The sequence below is a fragment of the Takifugu flavidus genome, chromosome 21 (genome assembly GCF_003711565.1).
Source record: "Takifugu flavidus isolate HTHZ2018 chromosome 21, ASM371156v2, whole genome shotgun sequence".
Taxonomy (NCBI): domain Eukaryota; kingdom Metazoa; phylum Chordata; class Actinopteri; order Tetraodontiformes; family Tetraodontidae; genus Takifugu; species Takifugu flavidus.
Window position 1 is genome coordinate 6,586,855 of NC_079540.1, and position 26,728 is coordinate 6,613,582.

Below are 26,728 nucleotides of genomic sequence, written 5' to 3' on the forward strand. Positions count from 1 at the left end.
GTTTAAGCTCTGTCACAATTAAAGAGGAAGGTCCGACTGGGATGTTTTCTTCGGAAATGAGACGTCGGGCATTTGAAAAATGGGACATTCGAGCTGAGCCGGTGATTGATGGTGTGAAATGGGACAAATTACTCCCGTTTCTGGAGGACGGAAACACAACATTTAACTGGGTCTCAAGGGCAGCGCGTTGACAGGCTGAACGCGTGTGGACGGACAACCTTCAGACCGAGGAACTGCAAAGACGCAACGCAGAGAGGGCTAAATATACGCCGCTGCTCCCGGGGACGTGACTGACAAGGATTGAGCGTTTGCTTGGACCTCACGCCGACCTTCATTCCATCTGCTGTCAGCTGAGTGGGAGGGATCGGCGTCATCTCGCCATCCTCTCTGACGCCAGTCACGTTGGCGTGTATGTGGCACAGAAGAGCAGCTGCTGTCGGAGCGCGTAAAATAAATCTTTTCACGTTTTTAGCGGCGACTAATCTCAGTTTTAGTACCCCTGCAATTGTCTTGGAAAACTGAGGTGCAAATCTTCCCTGAAGTGCTTCCTCTGAGTAATCATCTGAAGGACCCTCAGCATGACACACACACACACACCCACACACACACACACACACACACACACACACACACACACTCACACTCGTCTTGGTCCAGATATTTTTTTGGTCATTTTTTTCTTTTTAATCTTGCTCCCTCCTTTGAGTTCCCCTCTTTAATAATGTATGAAGGGGAAATGCGAGGCCCCATTTTTCAAGTGCAGCTCACTGCGCTGACAATAAACAGAGAAGCTCTAATTTATAAGTGCACTGAGTGTTTAGATGTATAAATGAATATAATCCATAACCATGGAGGAAAGATTAAAGAGCGGCTCTGAGCGGCACGACCCAGCAGTGGGAAATGGGCTGCAAATTCTATTGTTTTCATGTTATTGTTCACATTTTCTCCACCGTGCTTGCACAGACAAACACACACGCGCACAGAGTTTAGTTTTTTTGTTTGTTTTTAGACTTTGCGTTAAATCTCCTCTTGCTTGAGAGGGTTTGATTGTAATTGATTAAATTAATTATATTAAAACTCAAGCACAAACTTATACCAGCCTTCAGCCAAATATCAAAAAAGTCCTGAAAGCAACATCAACAAACTAAGACGTCTTTAGGGTTTTGGTTTAGGGTCTGATCTAAGTTAATGTGCAGAAATGCTGAGTTGCACTTGATCACTAAATTTATGAGCAAATTAATTCCAGGATTTAATTATTAAAGGGTCGAAGTGGCTTCCTCTTCTGACCACCTCCTCCTTCTTGTCCCTTTCTTTTGCCCTGTCTTTGTCTGATCACCCCCCCTCCCCACCGCCTCTTCTTCCTCCTCCTCCTCCTCCCCCTCCTCCTCCTCCTCCTCCTCCTCCTCCTCCTCCTCCCCATCAGGTCCGTCTGCTCTACTGCTCCCTGGAGGAGGCCGAGCTGGTGTTCCGGGCAGCCTGGGCATCAGGTCAGGCTGGGCCCAGTCACATGTGGTTCGCCGTGGGTCCGGCTCTGTCTGGACTGGGCCTTGAGGGGCTGCCCAAGGCTTTGTTCGCCATCCGGCCGCAGGGCTGGAGGGACGAGCCGCGGAGGTACGAGTCCTCTTTAAAGCTTCCTGTTAGGTTTTGGTCATTTCTTCACAATTCTCTAAAACTTCAGTTTTTATTTCTCTGTTTTCAGTTCATCTTTTCTCCACCCTTAAATTCAAACCATTAGCAGATGAATGGAGATGATGTTAATATTTCATCTGTATCAACTCTAATGAAACATTAAAGTCTGACTAAATTATGTCAAATCAAAGCTGGTGAAGCCAGTTTGGCCTCTAAGAAAACTTTCGTTTTCCTCCATTTAAGCTGCAGCGTGCTGCTATTTTCCATCATTAATCATCAGTCTGAACAGGAAGTGGAACTGCAGATTATTATTACGTCACTGCTGCATTCATGATGCAAAATCCCCAAATCTCTCAAACATCACAACATTTTCATTCGTGGCTTGTTTCTTTTTGAATTCCAATAATGGTAACACATATTTTGTGTCCTGAAACTGCAGCTACACTGTAGTTCCCTTGCAGGCTCATAATCTTGCCAGATTCAGCCTGTGTTGATAAACCCAATGCGACATCCTCCATTTCATCCCCACAGCAACATTTTTGCCTCCTGCAGTCGTGCACAGAGGCGCCACCATAAAGGTGCAACCGTGTCGCCTCTCCTGCTGCTCTGCCTTTATTCCACCGCTGGGATCATTAAATGTTCATATGATTTCATCTAAATAGACTGACCAGGTGCGTCTGGGTGAGAGGTGCGACCCATTATTGATTTTTACCGCTAAACTCTGCTCAGTTGTGACAGGAAACAGCGAGAGGCTGTTTTTATGAGGACTGTTCAATAATTCAAGGTTTTTTAGAGAGATTGTTGGATTCTTCTGATTCCACATTCATTCAGCAGGCAGCTTTTTCTCTCACGTCCTTTGAGCGTGCGTTTCCGTCAACACGTCCAACCTGCCACGCTGCCGTGCGCGCTTTGTCAAACGCTCGCCTCCCGACGACCAGCTGAAATGCATCGAGATTTCCGTGACGCCCAAACGAGCGGCGCACATGTCGCCGTTAGGCAGAACGCGGCGCTTTATTGTGAAACACAGATGGTGCGTTCAAGGACTACTGCTGGACACTTATAGTTAAGTGAGGGATGCAGATGGGCCCTCCTGAAGGGCCTCAGGCAGGCTTTAGTAGAGCAGGGGGGCTGGACCACCTATTGCCCCTACACCAAATGTAGGTGTAGGGGCAATAGGTGTAGGGGCAATAGGTGTAGGCAATAGAACCTACACCTACATGTAGGTAACTAACACAACAATCTGTCGCATCTTCAGTCCTGCTCGAACCTCATCCTGCACATGGTTATCGCTCCCTCCTCTGTCTCCATTATGAAGGTGACTGCATCACTGATGGCTAAAGGCCGTCCTCCTGCGACCCAACATCAGTGTGTGAGGGACCATCTGCCCTTCAGGAGCCGTTTCGCTGACGGAAAATTAATTAATTTTCATTTCGATGAAGCTCTTTAGATGCCAAGTTTGGACTTTTGCCCAGTTCAGCTTTATATTCGCGGCAGCGTTGATTCATTCTTCACTTCCAGACTCTTTGTTTGCACCTTTTCCCTCCGTCCTGGTCCCAGGTGAGACTGTCCTCATTCTCCGCTCATGTTTGTTGCTCTGGTCCCCAGGCGGATCGCCAAAGGTGTGTCCGTGCTCACCCACGGGGCCATGGCTCTAAGGAGAGACCTCGGCGCTTCCAGCAGGTCGCAGTACGCCGGCAACTGCCAGACCGACGGCAACCAGACCCACAGAGTGCCAGACAGGATCAGGTGAGGGGGAAGGGCGAGAATGACATTGTTGTTTTTCACCACAGCGGTGAGAACAGGCGGACAGGACGGCTCGGATAAACGTGGTCCTCGCAGGGTACATCAGGAATGCTGAGTCATTCTGGTGTGAAAAACCGCTGCCTTGTTTCTATGGTGACGCTCTCCACGCGTGCTCCTCATCCTGAACCGGCTCCCGATGACTGATGTGTGTTGTGCTGGTCCCGGCAGCCCAATGGGCTTGGATTTCCCTCCTGTTTCACATCACCTCAGAAACGTCCAACGATTCAGATTTAATGTGTCCTCAAGACATTCAGGGAATTAATTTACAGCTAATTAATGAATTCACAGCTCGTTTACAACTGTCTGAACATCACCTTCACCTGAGATGGTGTCATGTAAAACAGGAAAATGTCTTTTTTTGGCTTTAGTTGGTTGACTAATTATCTGACCTGAGGACCGTTTGCCCGTCCACACGTCTGGGACGAGTAAAAGGAAGGCACAGGTGCCGGGTCCCTCTCTGTATCATGGGTATTGTGTTCTGGTGTACTGGGTCCAGACATGTCCCAGTGGGACAGCTCTGTCCACGTGGAAGAAATACTGAATTGTTGCAGCCTGATCAAGAATTAGTCAGATGAACCTCGGGAGGTTTTCCACATCGGCTTCAACTTTACCTGGCAGAGTTCCCTCAAGGCTTCACTCTTCCATCTCAGACAGCCCCTTATACCCAAGGGGACCACAGATATGTGGAGAGACAACAATCGGAGGGGCCTGATAGAAGCGTCCGACTTGATTGACTGCCGCTGCTCTTTGGCTGAATCCCCTGTGGGAACAGTTTGCAGAAGACAGCCTCGCTTTTTAACCTGCTGTTTGACAGGCGGTTAAGAATTGATACAGGGTAATTACTGAGGTACATCTGAGGAATTTCACTCATGGATGAGGGGGGTGGATAGAATAAACTCCGCTCGGCTTGTGCTGGAGAAGAGCATCAGAAGATCAGTGCAGCTGGTTTATTCCTGAGGACCTTTGTCTAACAGTTGTTATTGATCGACCCCCTAAGCCACAAGCCTGATAGCTAAACTAGCTCCCCGCTACATCTGCAGGAGGCTCTGTTAGGTTTTTTTGCTTAGCTTAGCTTGGTTTCCTAACTCGACTCGAAACCCTGAATAAGTTTGCAAAGAGCTTCAACATTTTGCAGCCTGTTCCATTTGTTTTCGCCCAGACGTGTCTCAATTCATCACTGAACCAGGCAGGGACGTCCTCACAACTCATTTGTCAGATGTCTTCTGCATAAAAAAAGAATATGTCAAACGCAGAGGACGCCACGGCACTGCGTCGGGGAATATTCCAGTGTTGTGTGTGTGTTTTATTACCTCCTTTGGAGGTGGGTTGTTGCCAGTTTTTTGGATTTTGCTGTATTGATGATCCTGCAGACCCGACAGCAGCCATCATCCAGCGGTTCCAGTAATGTGATTCTAAATTGTGACTGTGCCTTTAGGATGGTGCACAGTTGGCAGAATAGGCAGAGCACAGGCTGTCGTATAAGACCGGAAACAACCTTGTTGGTTTGACCCAGTTTAATCGAGCTGCCTCACTGGTTACACTAATCAGCAGGTTATTTATTAGAGGACACGCCGACTGACTGCATCTAACATTTTATTTCTTCTTTAATTCACACTTCCCCTCTCTACAACCAATTAAAACTATCCTGTCTTCAAACTCCCTGCAATAAACGCTGCCCGTGAGGGGCAGAAGAGAGACAGTTGTCCTAAATAACAGCGTTTACCAGAAGCAAATACCAGTTTTTGACATGAAAGATTGATGCCAGGCAGGGAAATCCTCCATGTGATTGGATGTTACCACAGGTTGGCGGCCTCTTTCCTTTAATGAAGTGAAAAGGTTCATTTTCGACATTTCATACGCGTCACAATCTGGTTTTTCAGCGCTCTCCATCAGCAGAGGGCCTGTCTGTCACGCTGACAGGTGCCGGGGCCCCTGGGAGTCTAATCGAGTGGCGCTGGTACTTCTCTCCACCACAGAATGAATGACATCTGTAACCTGTGAAAGGTTTTACTCTCCACGGTGATGAACACCTCTTTGCCAAAATCGCTGCGCTCCCATCAGAGCTGACAGGAATAAAATTCAAGCTGTTTCCAACAATTAGGCAGCTCCTTCCAACAAGTAAACGCCTTTATTTTGGAAACAGACCTTTATGGAAAGAGGTCAGAAGAACTTGTCTCTCTGCCTTCATTTTGAACGCGTCTCAGCTCCACACAGATGTGGGCAGTTCAGTGTGGAGAGACGGGAAGACACCGAGTCAACATTTATCTTTAGTCTGAGCGACATTGGTTCTGATCCTGGACCAGTGGGGGAGGCTTCTGGAACGACTTCTCTGGACCAGAACGGGGCAACTGAGATGCAACTTTATAAGGTCTGACCATCAGACAAATGTCCATCGGCGAAGGCTGTTTTGAGTCATCTGGACGTCTGTCAGTGTCGCCTTCATTAAGGATGTTTGTCACAGATGCTGCGAGCTAGTCCAACCGCCCCCCTGCTGGGATCTCCACCTTCTGACGCTCCCACCAGCACCGTTGGCTCTGCTGGGAACCCAAAAGGTTCAAATCTCACAGTTCGTTGTGACCTTCGGGACATTTTAGACCATATGGAGGATTCTTTTTCTCGAGTAGTTCAATATGACTCAGCTAAACAAACCATTCAGGCAGGAAAGATGTTTTCAACTGTTTCCAATATTCCAAAAACAAGTAGCTGCTCATTTACAGACATCAGCATTCACAGACAAAGATGAGACGAAGTAAAAGGAAATAAAGGAGATGACGGGAATCGGACACAGCCGCCAGCGACGACGATGATGATGATGATGATGATGATGATGATGATGATGATGATGATGATGATGATGGCTGTGATTTGGCGCGTCTATGTGGAAATCATTTACGGCTTCCGAACATCAGATCGCAGACACCGGCGGGATTCGGATGCGAGGCAGCGTAATGAAATCAATTAACACGCCTCGGCGTCGACTGGAAACTGAAACATGGCAGGAAACCGATTCTCCTCGTGTACTCGTCAACTGCAGCTGTGAGAGGGAGGCGAGCGGCGCCGGCGCCACCGTAAATTCACAGGCGACTCACAAACGACGTCAAAATAGAAGCTCAGACAAGTCTCAGAATGCCTCTGCTGCAAGATCAAACCATCCTCATCCATCTGAAACTGGACCTGATCACTCGTGGTCCAGACCAAATTCCTTAAAGTTAAGTGATTTTCTTTGGCTTAATGGTGAAGCTGCTGTTATACTAGTCTGGATCGGAACTTTTCCTTTACTGCGATCCTTCTCTATTTCAAATCTTGAGCCCTGAAACTGTCTGTGTAACCGTCCAGAACCCGCCTGGTCCTGTCCGCTCGCTCGGTACCTTCATTCATATCACTTTGGAGCTTTTCCCATAAAGAAGGAAATGAAACTCTTTCTTTTAACCACTCTGAACAAACATTGAAACAATCGGAAATGATCAATGAGCAGCCCCAGCACTGCCACTTTTCCTCTCCCGTCACGTCTTTTCACACCTTCCCTCGATGCTCGTCAACATGGTGGCCTGTCTCTCTCCCATCTGTCGTGTTTTCTGGCGCAGCATCAGCTTGTGTCTCATGTCGCTTCCTTCCCGGCTGCGTTTTCGCCTTCGCTTTGTCTTCTGGCATCTTCTCACAGATGATGTTATGTGCTGATTTATTTCCTTTTATTTAATTCTTCACATTAAAATGGTGACTTTTATCACCTGTTCATTGGTTCCAGACCTCTTTGGCAGAAAGAAACTTTGAACCTCTTTTAATCCCACTCAGAGCTGGAACCTGGAACCTTTGGAAGGGTCTCCATCGAGCCTCCTCCCACAGCTCAGCTCAGATCTGCCCCTGCGTCCGTCCCTCAGAGGGATTTTGACTTGCAGGACAACCCTGGTGTTTAATGCAGACAGGTGCCAGAGCGCCTCCTCTCAACCCAGATTTGAGAAAGAAATCCTCTCCTTCCGACCCTGGAGCCATTTCTCTCCAGTCGTTTTTTTCCTCCTTATTAACCTTCTTACTTCAACCTCATGTCACATTTAAAAGAAACGTGGCTGAAAATCCTCCTCAGAGTCTTCGTTACCTGAAACCTGAAGAGACTTAAATAGTTCTGCTGGAATAGAAGTGGACTTTAGTGACGAGGACTCCAGGGTCCGACCCCCTCCTGCAGTCGGACCCCCTCCTGTCCTCACACTTCTGTCTGTCTCAGTTTGAAGTTGTGGACAAGGAGGAGAGGGACTACCTCCTCCTCCTCCTCCTGGCTACCGGGGAAGATGCTTTAAAGGAGTTTCCCTGGAGGGGAGTTAAACTTGTGACTGCTGCAGCGCTGCTGATACGAGAGCAGGCTGGGAAGGACTTTGGTCTCTGGGCTTCTTTAACCAGCTGCTTAATGATTTAGAGGCTTTGTTTAATAAACGAACCCACCTATTCCTCCCTTGTGTCTCAATCTCCAATATAAAGAAGGAGTTACACACACTTACACACACACACACACTTCTTGATTGTATTCGATGTTCGTGTGTCCTTTTGATCTCCACCTCAACAGGTTCCACTTTGTTTACCTGACCTGCTGTGATATGATCGTATATATTTATCATTTTTGGTGGCATTTCTGCTCTGCCAGAACTCAGCAGCCTGCTCTTTCTAAATGTTACCCCCCCCCCCCCCCCCCCCCCCCCGTTGTCATAGAAATGCAAATCCCCGCTTGGGTTGATTCAGACCATCGCGCAGTTGTTTGTCGCTACTAGCCGATCTCCTCAGTCACCCTGCAGGGAAACGTGCGCTCCTTTAAAAACACCAGTTTGCTGTCTTTCATTTAATTATTTACTCTTTGATCTCCGTCATTCTGCCATGAGCTCGCGCTGGTATTTGTCTTCTAGTCTTTTACTCAGCTGTCATTTTCCATCAGCCTTTTTCATTCATTCCCACATCCCCGTTCTGTATTTTCCCTGCTTCCATCTCCCACCCGGCTCTCCTCCTCCCCGCCCTCGCTCCATCCGTCCGCCTCTTTGCTCCACTCTCTCCCGCCCATCTTTGTCCCCCAGCTCGGCGTCTTTGTGGGGCTCAGTCACAAAAACATCAGATGCATCATTTTGCATGTAAATTGGATAATTGCATTCAGGTGCACAATGAAGGCAGGAAGAAAAGAGGGATAAAAGGAATAAAAAGAGCAGTGTTGGAAGAGCAAAAAGTCAAAGATGTCTGCTTGTTCAGTGGCAAAGTCATGTTATTGAGAGATGAACAATTATTCAGACCAAACGACTGCATGTGAGTGGTGCTGAGAGACACACGAGTGAACCATCGTCCCTGATTCGCATCAGAATGTAAGAACCTGCTCCCTGTGTTCTTAGACCGAGTGCAGCTTCCTGCCTGCCGGTGAAGCTTGATCACGGAAAGCAAATGGTTTGAGCCCGTTTGGGGGCGCAGCTGAAGTCTCGTCCCGAGCTGTTAGCTGGGGAGCTAAAAGTTTTAGCCACCTCAACATGGCACGTTAACGGCTCCTTTTCAAGCTTTTGCTGCAGGCAGCTTTCACTCACACTGACTTCCTGTGTATGCACGCGTCTATGGTGGCTAATCAACAAAGCAAACACACACACACTCCATCTCACCCTGGCATCCTCGCTGTGCCCTGTCCTATCAGAGCTAATGAAGGCAGCGGTGGCGGCGGTGTGGCGCCATCACGCCGCGCTAATACGAATGTTTGTGTGTCTGCTGATGAGCTGCCACTCCTGCTTATAAACATGCAAATAGATCCATAAAAGGAACATTAAATTTCTCTCCATGCTGTTTGATGTTGAAAGAGGCCCGCTCCCCCATCCTCCCCCTCCATCTTTAATTGTCTCTCCACTCTCCTCTCGTATCCCTTCCTCTGTCTCTCTACCATCTTCCTTCATCTCCCTCTAATCCTTGCCTCCTCTTGGCCTCCTCTTCCAGAGGTTTTACTCATCCAGTCCTACTTGGCTGGATCTTTTTCTGACCAGTTTCTCAACTCTGTCGTCTTTGGCTGCTGAACAGGAGGCTGTTTTTTTCACGAACGCCGCCGTCGCCCGCGAAGTGTCTGACCAGACAGGGAAACTGAAAGCTGTGTGAAGCCACCGGTGCTCAAATCACAAGAGCATGATGACCAATTACTGATGCCACAGAAGCATCTTCTGAAAGTTTGGTCCGCAGACATATTCAGTACGGATGAGAACACTTGTAAGACTAAACAGCACAAACCGCCAGGAGAAGCCTGTGGCGCCATCAGCAGATGGAAGGAGGAGGAGGTAGATTGATAGACACGGGCAAAAAATGTGGTCAGAGATGTGAAGAAGACATCAAAGAGGAGGAGAGAGAAAAACCAGAGGGAAGGAGCGTTATAAGAGGAGAAGAGAAGGAAGCAATCTGATGCTGAAATTTGAAATAGAAGAAAGGCGCTCTGAGTTGATTCCTTCAGGTTTTACCTCGTTCTTACAGGAATCAAAGCTCTGCCTGATGAATAATTTCTTATTTGTCAGTCTCATTCTGATGCCTTTGAGCGCCGACTGGGCAGAGAACAAGGACGCGTGGCTTTCATTCAACATTCCGCAGTCGTTTTCAGATTTCTTTTGTTTTCATTCAGGGAGGCTCAGAGGCAGATTGTGCGACAGTTCGGACTGCAGCCACTGACCCCGTTCCAGACTTCAATCAGACTTAAATCATGTTTTCAATTTTCCTCCGGTGAGACGCCAGAAAGTTTGACTGCTTGTTGAATGTAGAATAGCTGCATAACAGAGACTGCACATAAAAATATAAACAGGAGAAACGCTATTATATCTGCTCATAATCAGCAGGAACTTGAAGGCAGCAAATGGCATTTGAGCAGATTTCTAAAGACAACACCGTAAAATGTGTCATCTTGGATCAGCCATTGCTTTTTGAATGCAAAAGAGCCACATGGAACCTCGCTGAGATCACACTCAACAGATTCTCTGCTGCTTCGCTGCAGAATCTGAGTCACAACGGAGTAATGATAGCCTTTACATCTCTGTCAGGCCGCCCCCTCCGTGTGCTGTTCATGGTTACAGGCCTTTCATTTCGCTTCGACACAACCCTCACGGGCTGCGTGCACGTGTGTGTGTGTGTGAGAGAGAAAGTGAGTGAGAGAGAGAGAGAGATAAAAGCATAATTCTTCACACTTTCAGAGCACAGGACGACTCTCCTGGTGCATTCAGACCTCACGCTCGCTGCAGCTCTGTCGTGGAAAGTGATGAACTATGAATCATTCCAGTCAATAATGGAAGGTAGGAGTGAGGCAGGCAGCAGCAGAGGAAGGCATGCTGGGAAAAAAGGCCATTGAGCATTTCCTGAAAGGGGCTTAAATTTTTTGAATGATTCAGTTATCAATCACGCGACACTAACTTTAAGAATGAAGCTGCGTTTGTTACACTTCTTTGCTACTCAGAATGGAATTAGCATTAGCATCCAAGCCAACGGAAGAGGCCCCCGGGCTTTGATCTATCGTCCCGCTGATCTGGAAGGGGTTCCCAGTTGATTAAGAAGTGTTCAAACTGTACGTCGATATCCTTTCACGGCTGTGACTTGTGAAAGGATATTAACGGCCATGGCGTCCGCAGCCGGGGTTCCAAACCCAACTTGATGTGTTTGTTTCCTGGCCGACTACACTGATGAAGAAGTAATTACAAACTCGATCTAATGTCATGCCGTGCACGGTCGTTACCCACACCACAGCTGGGGGTTGGAGCTTTTCATCACATAATCATTCCCAGTTCTAAAACCACAAACTACTGTTGAATCTGTGATGGCAGAAATGGCTCAGAAACAGAGCTGATATTTGTTAGATTTCTTTGACTGGAGGTTTAAATTATTGATTTAACATTACTCCTCTTTGCTTAACTCATGGATTATTTTCTTTACTCCACACGGAGAGCTAAACGCGCTGAGTCCGACGTGTAATGGACGCCGGGATGAGCTGCGGGTTCCTCCTGTGGTTTGGGCTCATGAGGAGGACTACCTGCTCCTCAGTGTTCCTCCAGCTGACACCAAGACTCTTCCTGCTCTGGCTGCGGCTGCGGGTGATGCTGATGACGGCTGGACAGTCGGAACATTCACCAGCTATTCATTTATTAATGGTGTGTGTGTGTGTGTGTGTGTGTGTGTGTCTGTCCTGCAATAATGCTGCATCTGTAACTGGGAGTGTTGCGTTCAGGGTCAGGAGGGAGCCTGTGAGTAAAGGCTGACAAATGTGAGATGTCCATTCCATGAGACAGGACACGTCTCTGATCGTCTCGTCTAACTTCTCCACCTCTTTCATCAGTCGTTTCTTAGTAGTTGCGAGCGCCCCTCTTTCCCCTCCTTCCTGCATCCCTCTTTTCGCTTGTGGAACCGGTTGCCATGGTTACCAAGAAACCGCTGCTGTAACAACAGCGTATAAGTTGAGTGCTTTCAGCTGAAGAATCGCACGGATGAAGCGAGGGGGTCACAGGTCACACCCATCAGGCCTAATTATTCATTTTGTCGTTTTTTGATGTGGATACTGATTCGGTTGATCGATTTCCCACTCTCACAAATGTGGTTCACCCTTTACTCAGCGGGAAAATCAGCAGTTTTGGTCTGGATTTCAGATAAAAAGTCACAGTTTCACAGGCCACATGCCATGCCAGATCAATATGATGACAGGCTGATTTGTGTTGTTGCATCCATGGAGGCGTTTGTCAAACCATGATCATCGCATTATTTCAGCATGTTCTGACCTCAGGATCGACCACTAGGTGGCTGCAGTGAGATGACGGTGTGGAATCAGATTTCTGCTGCGTTTGTGATCCTGGACTCTTGTAACCAGTGTTTCATTGAGCCTCTGTGATCCTCAGCAGACAGAGGTCGGGTCAGCTTTTATTCCCGCCAATGAAAAGGTGGATTAACTGGGGTAAGCCCAGTTTTACCCTCTGTTACAGGCCTGAAATAGATGCCTTTAAACCCAGGCAGGTCCATTCTTTGCTCCCTCCTCTTCAAATCCTGTCTATTAGCTTTTCTCTCACCTTGTCTGTTCCATTACCATTTTTCTTTTCCTGTATGTTTTATCTTCTCCCACCTTCACATCTCTTCATCTACCTCCAGTCCATAACTATTAAAACAGGCCTGCTCTCCCCTGACGCTGATCCACCGTTGCTACGCGTCTCGGTAATGGATTCGATGATTAAATCAGGCTCCGGCTCATTGATGCAGTTACGAAGGCGTTACAGGCAGAGAGCGTCAGGTCCACTGAGGCTCCGCCCACCCGTCCTGCTCCTTCACGGGTCATTTTTGAAATGATCAGCAATGACGTTGTCCTATAGATCACTATGGTGATGGCTGCCGGTGACCTTGATGATGATGATGGTTTGGCTTCCCTTCAACGTGTATTTAAACTCCTGGTGATGAACCAATCAGAACTGAGGACTCGGAGACAATGTTTACGCTAAAAGATTTCAGAAAAGTGCCACGAATGACTTGTATAAATGTGACTCCATCCTAAATAGAAGCTCTCTGCTCTAGTTTTCCTCTATGCGATTAGAGAAGAGTATTTATAACTCATTTGAAACTAAAATAATACATAACAGTAGTGATAATCATCATGATTAAAGAAATAATTTTCTATTTTAAGCTGACCTGAGATGAACAGCCTGGAGTTTGTTTTTATAGTAGAGACAGATGATCTGCTCTGTGCTCAGTGTCATTATTCTTATATTGTTACGAGATCTTTGAAAACAGGTGTAACATCGGTATTACCAGATCAGCCCTCACAGGAGATGTTTGTGTTTGTGTGCATTTAATCACATTTCTCACATCAAAAATCAGCTCTGGTTCCTCTTCCATCTGCTGGGTAATGTTTCGGGGGAGTCTGTGGGGAGGCCAGGGTAAATATCTCTCTGACGCCGGGTTTTTCTTCCTCCGTGTGAATGAAATGAGAGCCGGGTCGTTCTGCTGTTCAAGAATCCGTTCTTCCTGCAACACACAAGTCTGTTCCTCTTCTTTCACCTCTGTAGCTACTAAAATTGTGACTCCCTGATGGGTCCTGATGGGGTTCATTACAGGTTCATCCTTGTGTGCCTCTTTATTGGTGGGTAACAAGGGTAACAACACTGCAGTGGCCATTATTTCCGCAGGACACCTCCAACACAACCAGGATTACACCACACAGACACGTAACACATCCCAGATGATCGGCAGGCCTTTCTGCTGCCTCCGCAGAAATCAGACAGCATGTCCATGAAAAAGCAGCCAGTTTCTTGTTCAACAGAAGGAACCAGAGGAAGAAGGTGGAGAATACGGAGGAGCAAGGATGACCAGCTCAAGCTGTAACATGCAGATCAGCCACTGTTGTTGTGGGTGGAGGAAATGCTAAAGGTGGGAAATGTCCAGCGAGAGGCTGCATCACGTTAGGATGTGTTCAGATTCCTCTCTTCTGGTCCAGCTGCTTCAGGCCAACCTGGTGATGTTTTATATGAACAGGCTAAGGGCTGCTGCCGTGCTTATGCTTGTAGCCACTTGATGTGGAGTGGTAGACGATTGTTGGAGACTTTAAACCTGTGATTACATGATGAGGTGGAGACATGTAATACAACCCGGAGGCAATCTGGGCCCAGCCTTCCTGTTGATGTGTTCTCACTGCAGATCTGCCTCTGGAATCGTGCCGCATCGCGTTATTTCCAATCAGCCGCAGCCCGGAACTATTCAGGTCTCGGGGAATCCTCATCAACCAGCCCGAGAGTTCTGCTCCGGTGGCACATTAGCATACCAGGAGAAGTTTCCCTCCTCCAATTAGTGGACCGACCATTTATTTTACTGTCAGCTCTCCTGGTTTAGGGTCCCCAGTGGATTACCTCTGCAGCTCCACGTTCAGCGACAGCGTCCGTCTAGGTTCACTCTGTTGAGGCGTTCTCACACAGATTTTGCTCAGTAGCTTGTGGAACAAGGAACATTCAGAATAAGACTTAAATACTTGACATCATGTTTGCCTGACAATGGCAGAGCTAAGCTCAGATGGCAGCTGGGATGTGCTTAAAGCCCAGATTTATCAGCTTGTGTAGTCTGGTCTCTGATGCCGTTTGTGGATGGTCCACCACTTTAGGATTTATCCTGCAGCACAGAAGCATCGGGATCATTTCCAGTGCCACCAACAGAAATCCATTCAGGACCATCTGGGGTTCAGGGATGTTTTCTGCTGTAATCACGTCTCGTCCTTCTTGTCCCCTCACAGGTACTTCACCAACATATCCATTGGTGGGCGGGACTACTCCTTCAACAGCGACGGGTACCTGTCCAAACCACTGCTGGACGTCATCTCCTACATCAATGGGAGGGGTTGGGAGGAGGTCAGTGCTCAGCTTTGCATGTTGATGCTCATTACCAAAGCCAGGTGGCGAGACCACCTCACGCCTCATCAGACCTGCTGGCTCACCTTGTTGCTGTCTCATGTCTGTTCCTCTCCCCCATAATTAGATCATCATGATCTCTCCTTTCATTTTCTATTGCTTGTGATTGCTTGGTCAACCTCCTTAGTTCCTGTTAACCTACAGTCTAGGAACTCAAGATTGACCAGATTTAAACACCATTAAAACCAAACTATCGTCGCCTCTTCACAACTTTCACTGGAGGAAATGGAACAAGCAGCACGTGTTGTCTCACTATATCTCTGGTATAATCAGAGTTGTCCTGACAGCATCTTTGAAAGTGTTTAATGTCAAACGTTCAGCTGCACAATCTCATTTTCCTTTTACTTTTGTCAACAGTTTTGACAGTGACACATAGTGGATGTCTGAGCTGAATTGGACTTTAAATCCTCCTTTTCAGCTGTCGTCACTCATAAAACACATCTCTGCCTCGGCAGTTTGCCCCCCCAGACTGTCTGTGAAATCCTGCTGCATTGCCGGTAATTAGCTGTTGAAAGCCCCAAAAACACGACGCTGTCGCGAGACGGACCGGCACAAGATGTTATACGCCACAACCACCGTGACCTCAGATTATCCTCAGTCTTGTTTTGCAGAGGGAATCAAGTCACAGTGAAATCATCAGACGATAAGATGAGTTTGGAAGGTGATAACACAGATGTTTTATCCTGTTTCTTCCAGCCTGAGCTGACCTCCACCTGGGATGTAGCGTAGCTTCACGCTGCCAGTTACATCCTGTTTTAATACATATCATCAATCACGCTCGATAAACACCAAGGATGTCTGTATTTTCACAGGATGTCAGCTGAGCTGCTGTCAGAGGAGAGATTAGCTTACGTTTTTCCTCTCTGAAGGCCTGAAACAGATAGAGGCTGCAGACAAAACTCCGCAGATAAGGGTTCCATTTTCACTCTTGTCTCTAGTCACAACAGACCAGAACAGACTCATGTCATACTTATCTTTAACTCCCTACACAAGCAAAATGACTTTAATGTGGTTTTTACTACAGACTCATTATTGTAACTTCTGTTTAACGATCTTTGCCCCTCTATTGATTCAACATCTAGAAGTTACTCAACTGTTGTGACCTTTGGCCTTTAATATCGGCTTCAAATGCCAGACAACGTTATTTCACATCTCTGTCTTATTTCGCCGCAGACGTCTCTGCAATTTCTGCGGCCGAATCAAATCAGTCCAGGCGTCGTCTCTCCATCAGGGTTAATCCACTTCTGCAACTTGTCCTGATTGCGTTCAGATGGAGTTTAACTGCCAGAAATGAGTGCGGCTGTCGGCCACAGTTTTGGAAAATTAGGGAGAAAATACATTCCTGGCTGACTGTCAATAACAGAATCTTTCGGATCCGGGAAAAAAACATCGAGTCTTCTCAAGGCAGGACGTGAAAGGTTATTTTTGAAACAGGACATTCAATGGTGATCAGTCAGTTTTAGGAGGGTTGTGATCCGACGGCTAATGACTTAGCTAAAGCTAAGCTGTTTCACTGCTCCTCCCTCAGAGACCACAACGCCACCCTGCCTGACCAGAACTCCTCTCAGTTCAATTGTGACTCAGGTGTTTATTTCCTAAATGAACCTCTGAACTGCACTGTGGAGGATGTTTGCTGAGCACGGTAACCTCAGGGCAGATGAACAAACACTGACCGCAGAGCTGGTCAGCAGACGGTACAGAATTCTTACAAGTTGAATACAGCAAAGCATTCACCACAGAAGCAGGTGGACCAGCAGAAAGGCTCTAGAGTCGCGTCCGTCATGACAGGAGAACTAGCTGACAGAGCACGGAGTTTTAGCTGCATGGACAATAGACAGAAGCTTTCTGAGACATTGGGACCATCTCAGTTACAGCAAAGCTAACTGCTGAGCTAGTTTAAATCAAGAATGTTGTTAAGATCAACAATCAAGGTTAGTTTTTATGGTGGTCATGTGCTTGTTTAATACATGAAATAGAAGAATTCCACAGCTTTCTTAAGGGGTTGATAAGACAGAGGAGGAACAAAAATGTTGGTAAAACATGTAGAAGCCTGTAGAAACAAACGTATTAATGACAGTTACCATGGTTACAAGACCAAAGTATCATTATTTTGCACAGAAGGCTTCTTGATCTCAGAGTTTTGGACACCTTTTTGATACAAGATGGATGAGCAGCTCTCAGATCAAAGCCCTTCTTTGATCTTAGCTGCATACAAAGGTGAAAAGATGATTTCCCCTCCACAACTATAAACCACAGCTGAGACTAACAATCATACAGAGGCATCATTTCTACAACTTTAGCAGCTTTCCTTCATGGATTTCAGACTTCCAGGCTGTTCTTCTGGAAAACATCCATCAAAGAGCTGAAATGTTTTGAAGAGGAAGAGCAGGAGCTGGAAAACTCAGAGGAAGACTAACAGAAACGCAAGAAGAATCCAGCAAGGTTGAGCTCAGTATCTTGAGAAGAGAAAACCAAAGAACAAGAAGCAGAGGTAAAGAATCCGCGAGGTGCAGATAGCAGGGGAGAAGAACAAATCTGAGGAAGCCTGAAAGAAAAAGGAGAAGAGGAGAGAAAGGCTGGTGGCCATGTCCTAAGAAAAGAACCAGGAAAAACACAGACTTTGTGCTAAATAAATAGAAAGACAGAGAGGTCCAAGAGGAGGAGGAAAACAGATCAGGTAGCACTAAATGAACAGACAGAGAGAGGAGGCACGGGAGCTAAAGAGAAGGACACCAAAAAGATCACGAGGGTCAAAAAATAAACTTGGAAAACATTCAGCAAATGTTGGGTGTTGCCAAATTCTTCGTATTTTCTGCTCAATTAGCACGTTTCCATTGTTTTTGGACCGACTGCAGCTGTCACAGATAAAAATCACTTCTGTCTATCAGACAATTTTCACTCCATCCATCTTTGCTGCCACTTTTTATCAGTTGTTTACTACAATTTTCAGCTTTTTTCCCCCAAAACAGACAGAAGCAGCGGAGGGAAAATAGAACCAGAAATCACCTAAAAGTAATAATGAATGTTCTGCAGGCAGAAAGCGCACGGGCGGATACACACAGTCAATAAAACGTCTGCCGGCATCACCATAATTACTGCAGCTGACGGCTGGATGCATTTTCATTCTTTCTGCTGCAAGAAATTAGTATTGTTTTATGGTATCAGGACTGGGAATTCTGAGAGGTGTAACTCATCATATAGATAAAATATCAGTTGCGTCGGTACGTCAGACAGACAGACAGAATGATAAGCTAGCATTCATCATTGACAGGGCAACATTAGCAAAGAAAAACCAGCATTTTGAGGATCTGAGGTTAAAGAGGAGGAGAACAATCCAAGCTGCAGTCAGTAGAGCGGCTCTGTCAGGTAATGTCATGAAATCATGTTTCACAGCGAAAAAGACCTCCAACTGTAATAAATCAGAGCAATGTTCTCAATCAAAATCAAATGTTTGGATATGATATCGCCAATAAACTTTCTCTCTGTTGTTTTACTACGACTGTAACGCACTCAGCCTGTTGAGATGCTGCGTTCGTTACTGACATGAGTTTGCATGAAAACGCTCCTCTGGTCTTCACTCAGCGATGGTTTAAACGCAGCAGCGAACTGGTTCTAATAAATAAGGGCGATGAAGCGTCTCCATGAGCCGTCAGAGCCAGACGGAAGCTCAGGAATTCTTAGCTCGCAGGTTGTAACAGGCCGAAAGTGATAAATGTGATGTTAGAGTTGTGAGATGGACGTGTGTAACGACTGATCGCGCTGGGTAAACAAAGGCAGAAAGAATCCAATCCAACACTGCGCAACTATGGAGAACCGGAGCAGAAATGGTTGAAAAGGTGCTGAGTCTGCTCAGAACGCCGCTCCACGGCAACGGATAAACATGGCAACCGAAAGGAAGCTGCGGCTGTTTCTGCGGATGTTTGCGTGTTTTAGAGAGCAGCCGAAAGCAGCTGACTTCAGTTGAGGCCGACTGTGTTCCAGGGTGAGCGAGGGGACGCCGGAGCACAGCAGAGCAGATAATCTAGCTGCTCCACACTGAGCTGTCTTGTCTGCCTGTTATTGGCTGTGCAGCAGAGGGAGCGAAAGATTAAAGCCGTAACAGCAGAACAAAGCAGAGAGACACAACCTGCATAATGAGTACAGTGAGGGAGGTCTGAAGCACCAGCTGATGCCAGCGTTCGCATCCCTGACGTTTGGCAAAATGCTAAATGACGATTGTCGGTGTCTTTCTATTGTTTGCATGTTTGTCCTCCTCTTATCTGGGATTGGGTGTTCTCTTTTTATGAGTGTCTGAGCTCTTCTCTTCATCCAGTCATTGTGACATCATTTTCCTCCCTAGCTTTTGGCGCCAGCAGGTTGTTGGTTGAAACCACAGACGGCAGCAAAGACGCAGGTTCCAGCACATCCTTTTTTAACTGGGACCAGCATGCTGCACCAGTGGAACTGGTCTAGAACTGATTTTGGACTCTGCAGCTCCACCATTGAAGTTTTTCTGATTTTATTACCTCCTCAAGATTTGAGGATTTCAGGGTTCGGTGGCTTAAATCAACAGAACCCCTCCGGTGAAGTGTGTGTTTGAACAAGCCTCTCGTGTCCTTTCACTTAGTCCTGCAGCCCCAAAGACAGATGGTTTGTAATAAAGAATAAAAAGGAAGACCCGGCACTGGAGTAGACCCATCAGAACTCTTGTCCAGACATCCGACACTGAGCAGCTGTGTTTGTGTGCTTCTTTCCCTCCAGGTTGGCTGGTGGGAGAACGGGCACCTGCGTCTGCGCCACCATCCCTGGTCTCGGTACGGATCATTCCTGAAGCCTTTGGACGACTCACAGCACCTCCGAGTGGTGACTTTAGAGGAGAGGCCCTTCGTAATCGTAGAACCAGCAGACCCCGGTACCAGCTCCTGCATCCGAGACTCGGTTCCCTGCCGCATGCCCGTCAATGCCAGGTAACATCACAGCCTGGACAGCCCAGGATGGGATAAAAGAGCAGCTACTGACCTGTGTGAGAGCATCAGAATACGTAATAATACTGAAATACATCGCTCACCAGAAAAAGGACTAGATGACTTAATGCACTGACCCTTGGTGGGCGGAGCCTGTTGGAATATGGAACAATGATCCATATCCATATAAAAATATAAATTCACTTCACAGTCAACACGCAGGCTGTGAAAGTGCAGCAGTCGCTGCTTCCGTGTCTATATAAATTAGATGAATAAATGCATTTTATTCACATTAATGCTACAGGACAGCTGGATTTAAAACCAAATAAAAATGATTTCTTCCAACCTGCAGAACAACATAAAATAATACAGAATTTTGAGATTGAACATCTGCTTAAGCTCTGAAACATTTCTGCAGATTTTTCATATAAAAGCAGTGTTCTCTGTACGTGCGCATGTTTAAATGCACATCAGCTGATCCGCTTTAGGAGACAGCTTGAGAAGTTCATCAGAGGCGATCCTGAAATCAGGTTCCAGCCTCTGATCCTCGAAGAGATTAAATTATCCCTCTGAAGATCCCAGAAGAGGACGGCCGCTCTTTAAGTGCCGTCTATAGAAGAAACCGCTGGAATTAAATAAAGCAGCTAATTCTGGATGGGACTATGTTAGGAGTCAGGGAAAAGCCAGCAATTTAATTTACACAGAAACGTCTTTTTTATCAGTCTTGTTTTAAAGTGCGCAAGTGTGTGTGTGTGTGTGTGTGTGTGTGTGTGTGTGTGTGTGTGTTTGTCGTTGACATATAACATTTAATTGTGACCCCCTTTTTATAACTGAAAGGGTGTGTATGTGTGTGTGTGTGTGTGTGTGTGTGTATGTGTGTGTGTGTGTGTGTGTGTGTGTGTGTTGCTCTGGGATGCTGGTCTGTCTCTGATAAGCCCGTGACACAGCCAACAGACAGATAAAGAGTCGGCCCTCGTCACTTTTATTGGCTGAGGCTGAAGTTTGCGCTCTGCTTAATCAACCTGCTCTCCCCCTCTTTCCATGTCTTTTACCCATTTGTCCTCCTCCCGATTCGGCCCCTCTAAACGCTGCTTTCTTGCGGCATCATCGATTTGCTGTCTTTTGGACACGTCAGGGTTTATTTGAGGCTCTGACGTCTCTGCAGGATAACACGATTTCCTCACCTGTCATCACCTCCAAGGTCAGGAGTTGTTGATTCGTCAGTGCTTTAGATCCTTTCAGAAACACCCTGGCTCTCCACACACTGAGATAAAAGAGCATTGTTCTGTAAATGTTTAACTTAATGAATAATTCATTCTGTGGGGAAACAAATGATAAATCATCTTAACCTAAATGCCACAACCAGCCACCTCAGATGTGCAGCTTGTGTTCTGTCAGTTCAACAGTGTCTGACCCACATTTCCTCCAGCTGAGGCTTTTTGATGACATGCAAGCGTGTAAAATGTGGCTTTAATGATGCGTCAGTGTTCCTCGCTCCTCTCCGTCAGCATCCATCCACCCACAGCCTCTCGCCTTTATTTCCTACCGTGGCTTGTCCTTCTCTTGGGTCCTTGTCTCATGGTTCTGTTGCTCCTTGAGCTGCTCCTGCATCCCTAAAAATAACTTAAACCAGCGACAAAAACATGTTTCTTTCCAGTTTGGCGGTAGAGGGCTCTGGGCCCATGAAGCACTGCTGCAAGGGGTTCTGCATCGACGTCCTGAAGAGACTGGCCAAAAACGTGGGCTTCACCTATGACCTGTATCTGGTGACCAACGGGAGGCACGGAAAGAACATTGACGGGGAGTGGAACGGCATGGTGGGAGAGGTGGGAGCCCCAGTTCATTTAAACATGATTCAGGATGTGGAGCTTAAACACGCAGTGCTTCAGAAATGTACATCGTAGCAGCTTCTGTGTTGGCAATATGCTGTTCATGCTGCCGTGCACACTGCCGTGCATGCTGCCGTGCACGCTGCCGTGCATGCTGCTGTGCAGGACAGGCTTGGCCGTTTGTAATGATGGTGCAGAAGAAAAACTGGATTTCACTTTTCAAGCTCCAAGATTGTTCATCCACCCAGAATGGTGCTGACTTGGATCCACCTGTTTTCCAGGTGGTGTCCAAGAGGGCAGACATGGCCATCGGCTCTCTGACCATTAACGAGGAGAGGTCAGAGGTCGTGGAGTTCTCCGTTCCCTTCGTAGAGACCGGCATCAGTGTCATGGTCTCTCGTAGCAACGGAACGGTGTCGCCTTCTGCTTTTCTGGGTAAGTCGCTGACTTTGATTGGATTCACACAGAGATATAGATTTGTGTGTGTGTGTGTGTGTGTGTGTGTGTGTGTGTGTGTGTGTGTGTGTGTAACATGTAGAGATGAACACGACAAGAGGTTTGCACACAATCTCCATCTAAAACTGACCCACGACCAGTTGAGCTGTGTCACACAGCATCTCTTCTCAGGGTGGTTCCTCCTGGATCAACCAGAAAGTCATTCAATCGAGTCAACAACTGCAAACGAGTGCGCAAATTCCAGAACACCATGAGGGGCCAGTGGAACTGGGGGGAGGTTGGACTGGTTTAATAGGGTTCAGATGATGTCACCCAATAAAGAAAATGTAAATATTTCATTATAGTGCTGCTGAAGTCTAAAGTGAGGCGATGTCAAGCATATCTGACTATCATTTTAGTTGAATGATAAAGGGTGGAACGTTGGTTCAGCCATATCGATGCAGTAAAATGGTGAAATCGGTGTGTTTTGGAATGAGCCAAACCCTGAAACACCGAAGCCGTTGTCCACAACAGTAAACAAATCTATGCTAAGATTAGCCTGGAGGCTAACTGCCAGAGTGCCACAGGCTGTTTTCACCTGCAGGTCCTCAGAGTAGTGAATGATAAATGGACCTACATGCACATAGAAACTTTTGGAGACAGCTCATTGGTCAGATTCATCATCAGGGCTCAGACACCATCCAGGGGCGCCCTCCCAGTCTCACTCCTCATGAGCAGTCTGTGCGAGTCTGCTGTTTTGGGACCAAAGCTCCATCCTCCGGATCAGTGGTGGAGCGCTCCTGAGCCACATCTTCCCTCATAAATGCAACAAATACCGGTGAAAATGCGCCAGCGTCCAGCTTATCGGCTCCTCTCATTATCGCCACTGAAGTTCAAATCCCTCCGACCCAAAAGGCTCTGATCCTGACGTTGCCGGTCCTGAGTGCCAACACAAGCTCCTTTAAAAACACAACCTGACTGTCAGCAAAGTGTCCCTGGGTGAAGTTGTGCTTTTTAAACTTTCGGTGTTTACCTGAAAAGCTGCGTGTTCGACGCCTCCCTTCAGACCGGCTTCAAATCTGTGAGCTGAGGAAATCTGCTCCTGCAAACCCGCAGAGGAGAGAAGAGTTCCAAACTGGGGAGAGGATTCTATTTAAATAAACCCACTCACAGGTGGCTCCCACGGCAACAAACCATCGATTCATTAAAGATGAAAGGAATCATCAGACAGGAGCTGACCTCTGTTTTTCTGCTGCTCCTTTGTTTAAGTTGCTGTCATGTCAACATTAAATTGATGCTTTTTCATTTGCTGCTGCTGCCAAAAAACTGAACAATTACGAGCAAGGCAGCAATTTTCAACCTGCTGCCAACATGAACAAGTTTGGGAAGGTTCATCTAATCTGTACATCCTCAACAACTGTCAGACGTGACCATCAGAGCTTTATTAGATAAGAGGAGCTTTAAGATTAATATTCTCCATATGCAGATGAGCTCCAACACTCCAACGGTTCTTTTCATTTATACGAGAGAAAGAAAGAAAGTAAGTGTGTCTCACAGGAAGTTGGTCCCTCCTGTGATAACAGCTTTTAATTTACAAAGCTTCTTAAAGTAATTCCACACAGTTCCAAGAGAAAAAAGATCAAGAGAAAGGGAGAGGGGGAGAGAGGGAGGAAGAGAAGTAAGGGGAGAGGAGGGAAGAGAGAGGGAGGGAGAGAGAGAGATGGAAGAAGGGAGAGAGAACGAGGGATGGAGAGAGGGAGGGAGAGAGAGAGATGGAAGAAGGGAGAGAGAACGAGGGATGGAGAGAGGGAGGGAGGGAGATCAGGCATCTACAGAAATGAAATGCAGGAGAGGTTAAATGGAGAATGAAGAGCTGCTTCAGGTGTTTTCTGAGCTTGCGATCAGTAAATAGAAGGATGGATGGACAGACGGACACAGAGGCTGTGTGAAGGACAGGTGTCCACCTCTGTCCCCAGATGTTTAAAGGCTTTGACCTGCTCCACCAGCTGACCTTCAATACTGAGTGTTTCCCCCTGGAGACGCAGCAGTGTTGAGATATGAAGCTCCAAACAGGTTCTGTTGGGGGTTTGGACCGGGCTGCTGGAGCACGAGTGTCCAACAGGTGGGCCTCCAGGGCCAGGACAGCGGCGCCGTTGCTTCTCTGCTACAGGAGATGTTGTTAGCATAGCCAGAGACAGAGCACCATCCTGCTGAAGCCTCCATCTGCTGCTTTGTGTCAGCGCCTGCATAAAAAGCTGGACAACGCTGAGGCTCGTCCAGAGTTCCACGCCTCGTCCCCTGGAGTTTCAGGAGTTTTAATTTACCAAATAACTGAATCTGTTCCTGGCGTCACTTGTGAAGATAATTCATAGACTATTTATTTTCTCCTTGAACTCGTCCTCAGAGATCTGTTTCAATCTGATCACTGCAGCCGTCCACCTCTGTCCATCTGTCCATTCATCAGAGGTTTCGGAGACAGTCCAAGGCACAGTTGGACAGAGGTAGAGGACTCCTGCGGTCATTTTTACTGAACAACACCAGCTGACACTGCCTCTACTGTACTGCTGAGTGTGTGTGTGTGTGGTGTGTGTGTGTGTGTGTGTGTGAGAGAGAGAGAGAGAGAGAGAGAGAGAGAGAGAGAGAGGCAGAGAGTTGTGGGTTGATGGAAAAACAAAGAAAGGTGAGCAGAGCTAAAGGAGAGAGACAACGGAGGAGCAGAGGTGAGAAGGACAATTGAGTGAGAAGTGAATCAAGCAAGGAAGGAGAACACTTTCAGTTAACCCAGAGCTGGCTGACTGTCTGTCTGTCTGTCTGTCTGTCTGTCTGTCTGTCTGACTGACTGACTGACTGACTGGCTAGAGGAGGTCAAACAGGACCACAGGCAGCTCAGAAGATTCCAGAGCTGTCTGTCTGGCTGTCTGTCTGTCTGTCTGTCTGCCTGTCTGTCTGTCTGTCTGTCTGTCTGTCTGTCTGTCTGTCTGACTGACTGACTGACTGACTGACTGACTGACTGACTGACTGACTGACTGACTGACAGACTGACTGACTGGCTGACTGACTGACTGGCTGGAGGAGGTCCAACAGGACCACAGGCAGCTCAGAAGATGCTGTGTGAATTATTGATCTGCACATTCATTTGACCACAGAGATCAAAGACCAGGAAGCCAATCAGAAGGTTCTATTTCTGAGGAACCATCCGGAGTCTCCCGGTTTATCCATCAAAGCTCCCAGTAGTGACTCAAGCTCTGGACACAGCCAGTAGGGTCAGCAGCTCACTCATTTAAACCAGCGCCAGGCCAGATCCAGCTTGGCCTTTGTTGCTGTTTTCCAGCTGTGTGGAATCCAGATGTGTTCTGCAGTTTGTTCTTAGAGAAGCAGGTGACATTTGATGGAGTACAGAGTGATAATTAGCGAGGAAGAAACTGGTTTTCTTCAGATCCACTCACGAGCGTTAAAGATGCCTCAATGACGTCCTGATTGCAATTTAGTTTTGCCTTAATAAGCTCGTGTGCATGTCTAAGGCGTGAAAAGCCCAAGTGTTGCCTGGCTGGCTTCTGCATTGTACTGATATTGTTACGATGATTAGTTTTCGCCATCTCTCCCTCCTCATCTTCCTGCAGCAGGTTTGCTCATGTAATAACAAATATAAACATGCAATCATGACCAGACTAATAACAGAGTGTTCCTGGACCTCAACCCTCGCAGGAACCAACATGATGCTAATGAGAAGAACAACGCAGGCAAATAAACAGTCGGCTCTCTGCTCCCGTCAGTTGAATCTAATCTGACTTACATCTTATGAACAAGCAGGGGCTCCAGAATTTCACCACTTATAAGGAGAATTTACACAAGCGAAAGAAAAAGCGCCGAAATACTTTTGTAAATTCAATTCTGTGACCTGCTGAAAACAGCCAGTAACACTGATCATTTACTTAAAACACAATAGCGGCAATGTTTTATACATCTTGCTGCAGGGTTTTATCCTGCAGATGTTTCTGAAACGCTCGTGGAATTTTATCTTGTCTTTTGTGTTTTTATAGTAAATCACTCATAATATTAGCATTCAGTAACTTTGATACTTCTAAGACGCACACACGCGCACACACTCTCACAAGAGGAAATGAAAAGATTGTGAAGAATTCTTTAAACAGTCCAGTTCTGCTGAAAATGCATTAATCCAAATTAAAATCCTCCATTTGTCCTGGTTCTCCAGGCTGAGGTCCACAGTGAAGCTTCCTTCACTCTCCTGACTCTTGTCTCTGACAGGTAGTCAGGTCCTATCCTACCATTGTTTCCAACAATCTCACAGTGAGCAGTTGAGTTGGGCTCCGGGGCTCCTGGTGGGGGTTTCGGTGTGAGTGGCAGCGCTGAAAATGTCCTGGAACTCCAAACCCAAATGGGCTTCGCTTTGGAGCCCCTCCTTCAAGATGGTGGTCGGGCTGCAGCACCCCAGGCTTTAAAATAGTTAAATAAAAGGGCGCACTTCACGATAACGCCGCCTCCTGGCAGTGCTGGTGTCACTGAAGTGGGTAATTATCCTGGTTAATGCTTATTCTGCTCTGCGTTACAGCGACCAGACAAACTGTAGCATGTTTACGAGAACAATTGTAAAGAAATTAGAAAATCATTCAAGGAGCTCCCCATCGGTGCCTCCTGAAGTGCTGCGGCCATCTGCGCTCCTAGATTA

At 46.9% G+C, this 26,728-nt stretch overlaps 1 protein-coding gene across 2 annotated transcripts in view; it reads left to right on the top strand.

The window, feature by feature from the left end:
* Positions 1–26,728, top strand: part of grin2da (glutamate receptor, ionotropic, N-methyl D-aspartate 2D, a) — a 93,231-nt gene that overhangs the window by 45,313 nt on the left and 21,190 nt on the right. For both annotated transcript variants that reach the window (XM_057020600.1, XM_057020601.1), the window contains 6 exons: positions 1,424–1,611; positions 3,235–3,375; positions 14,660–14,774; positions 19,575–19,780; positions 21,435–21,603; positions 21,888–22,041. In XM_057020600.1, coding sequence (XP_056876580.1) covers positions 1,424–1,611; positions 3,235–3,375; positions 14,660–14,774; positions 19,575–19,780; positions 21,435–21,603; positions 21,888–22,041 — 973 coding nt within the window. The remainder of the gene's footprint in view (positions 1–1,423; positions 1,612–3,234; positions 3,376–14,659; positions 14,775–19,574; positions 19,781–21,434; positions 21,604–21,887; positions 22,042–26,728) is intronic.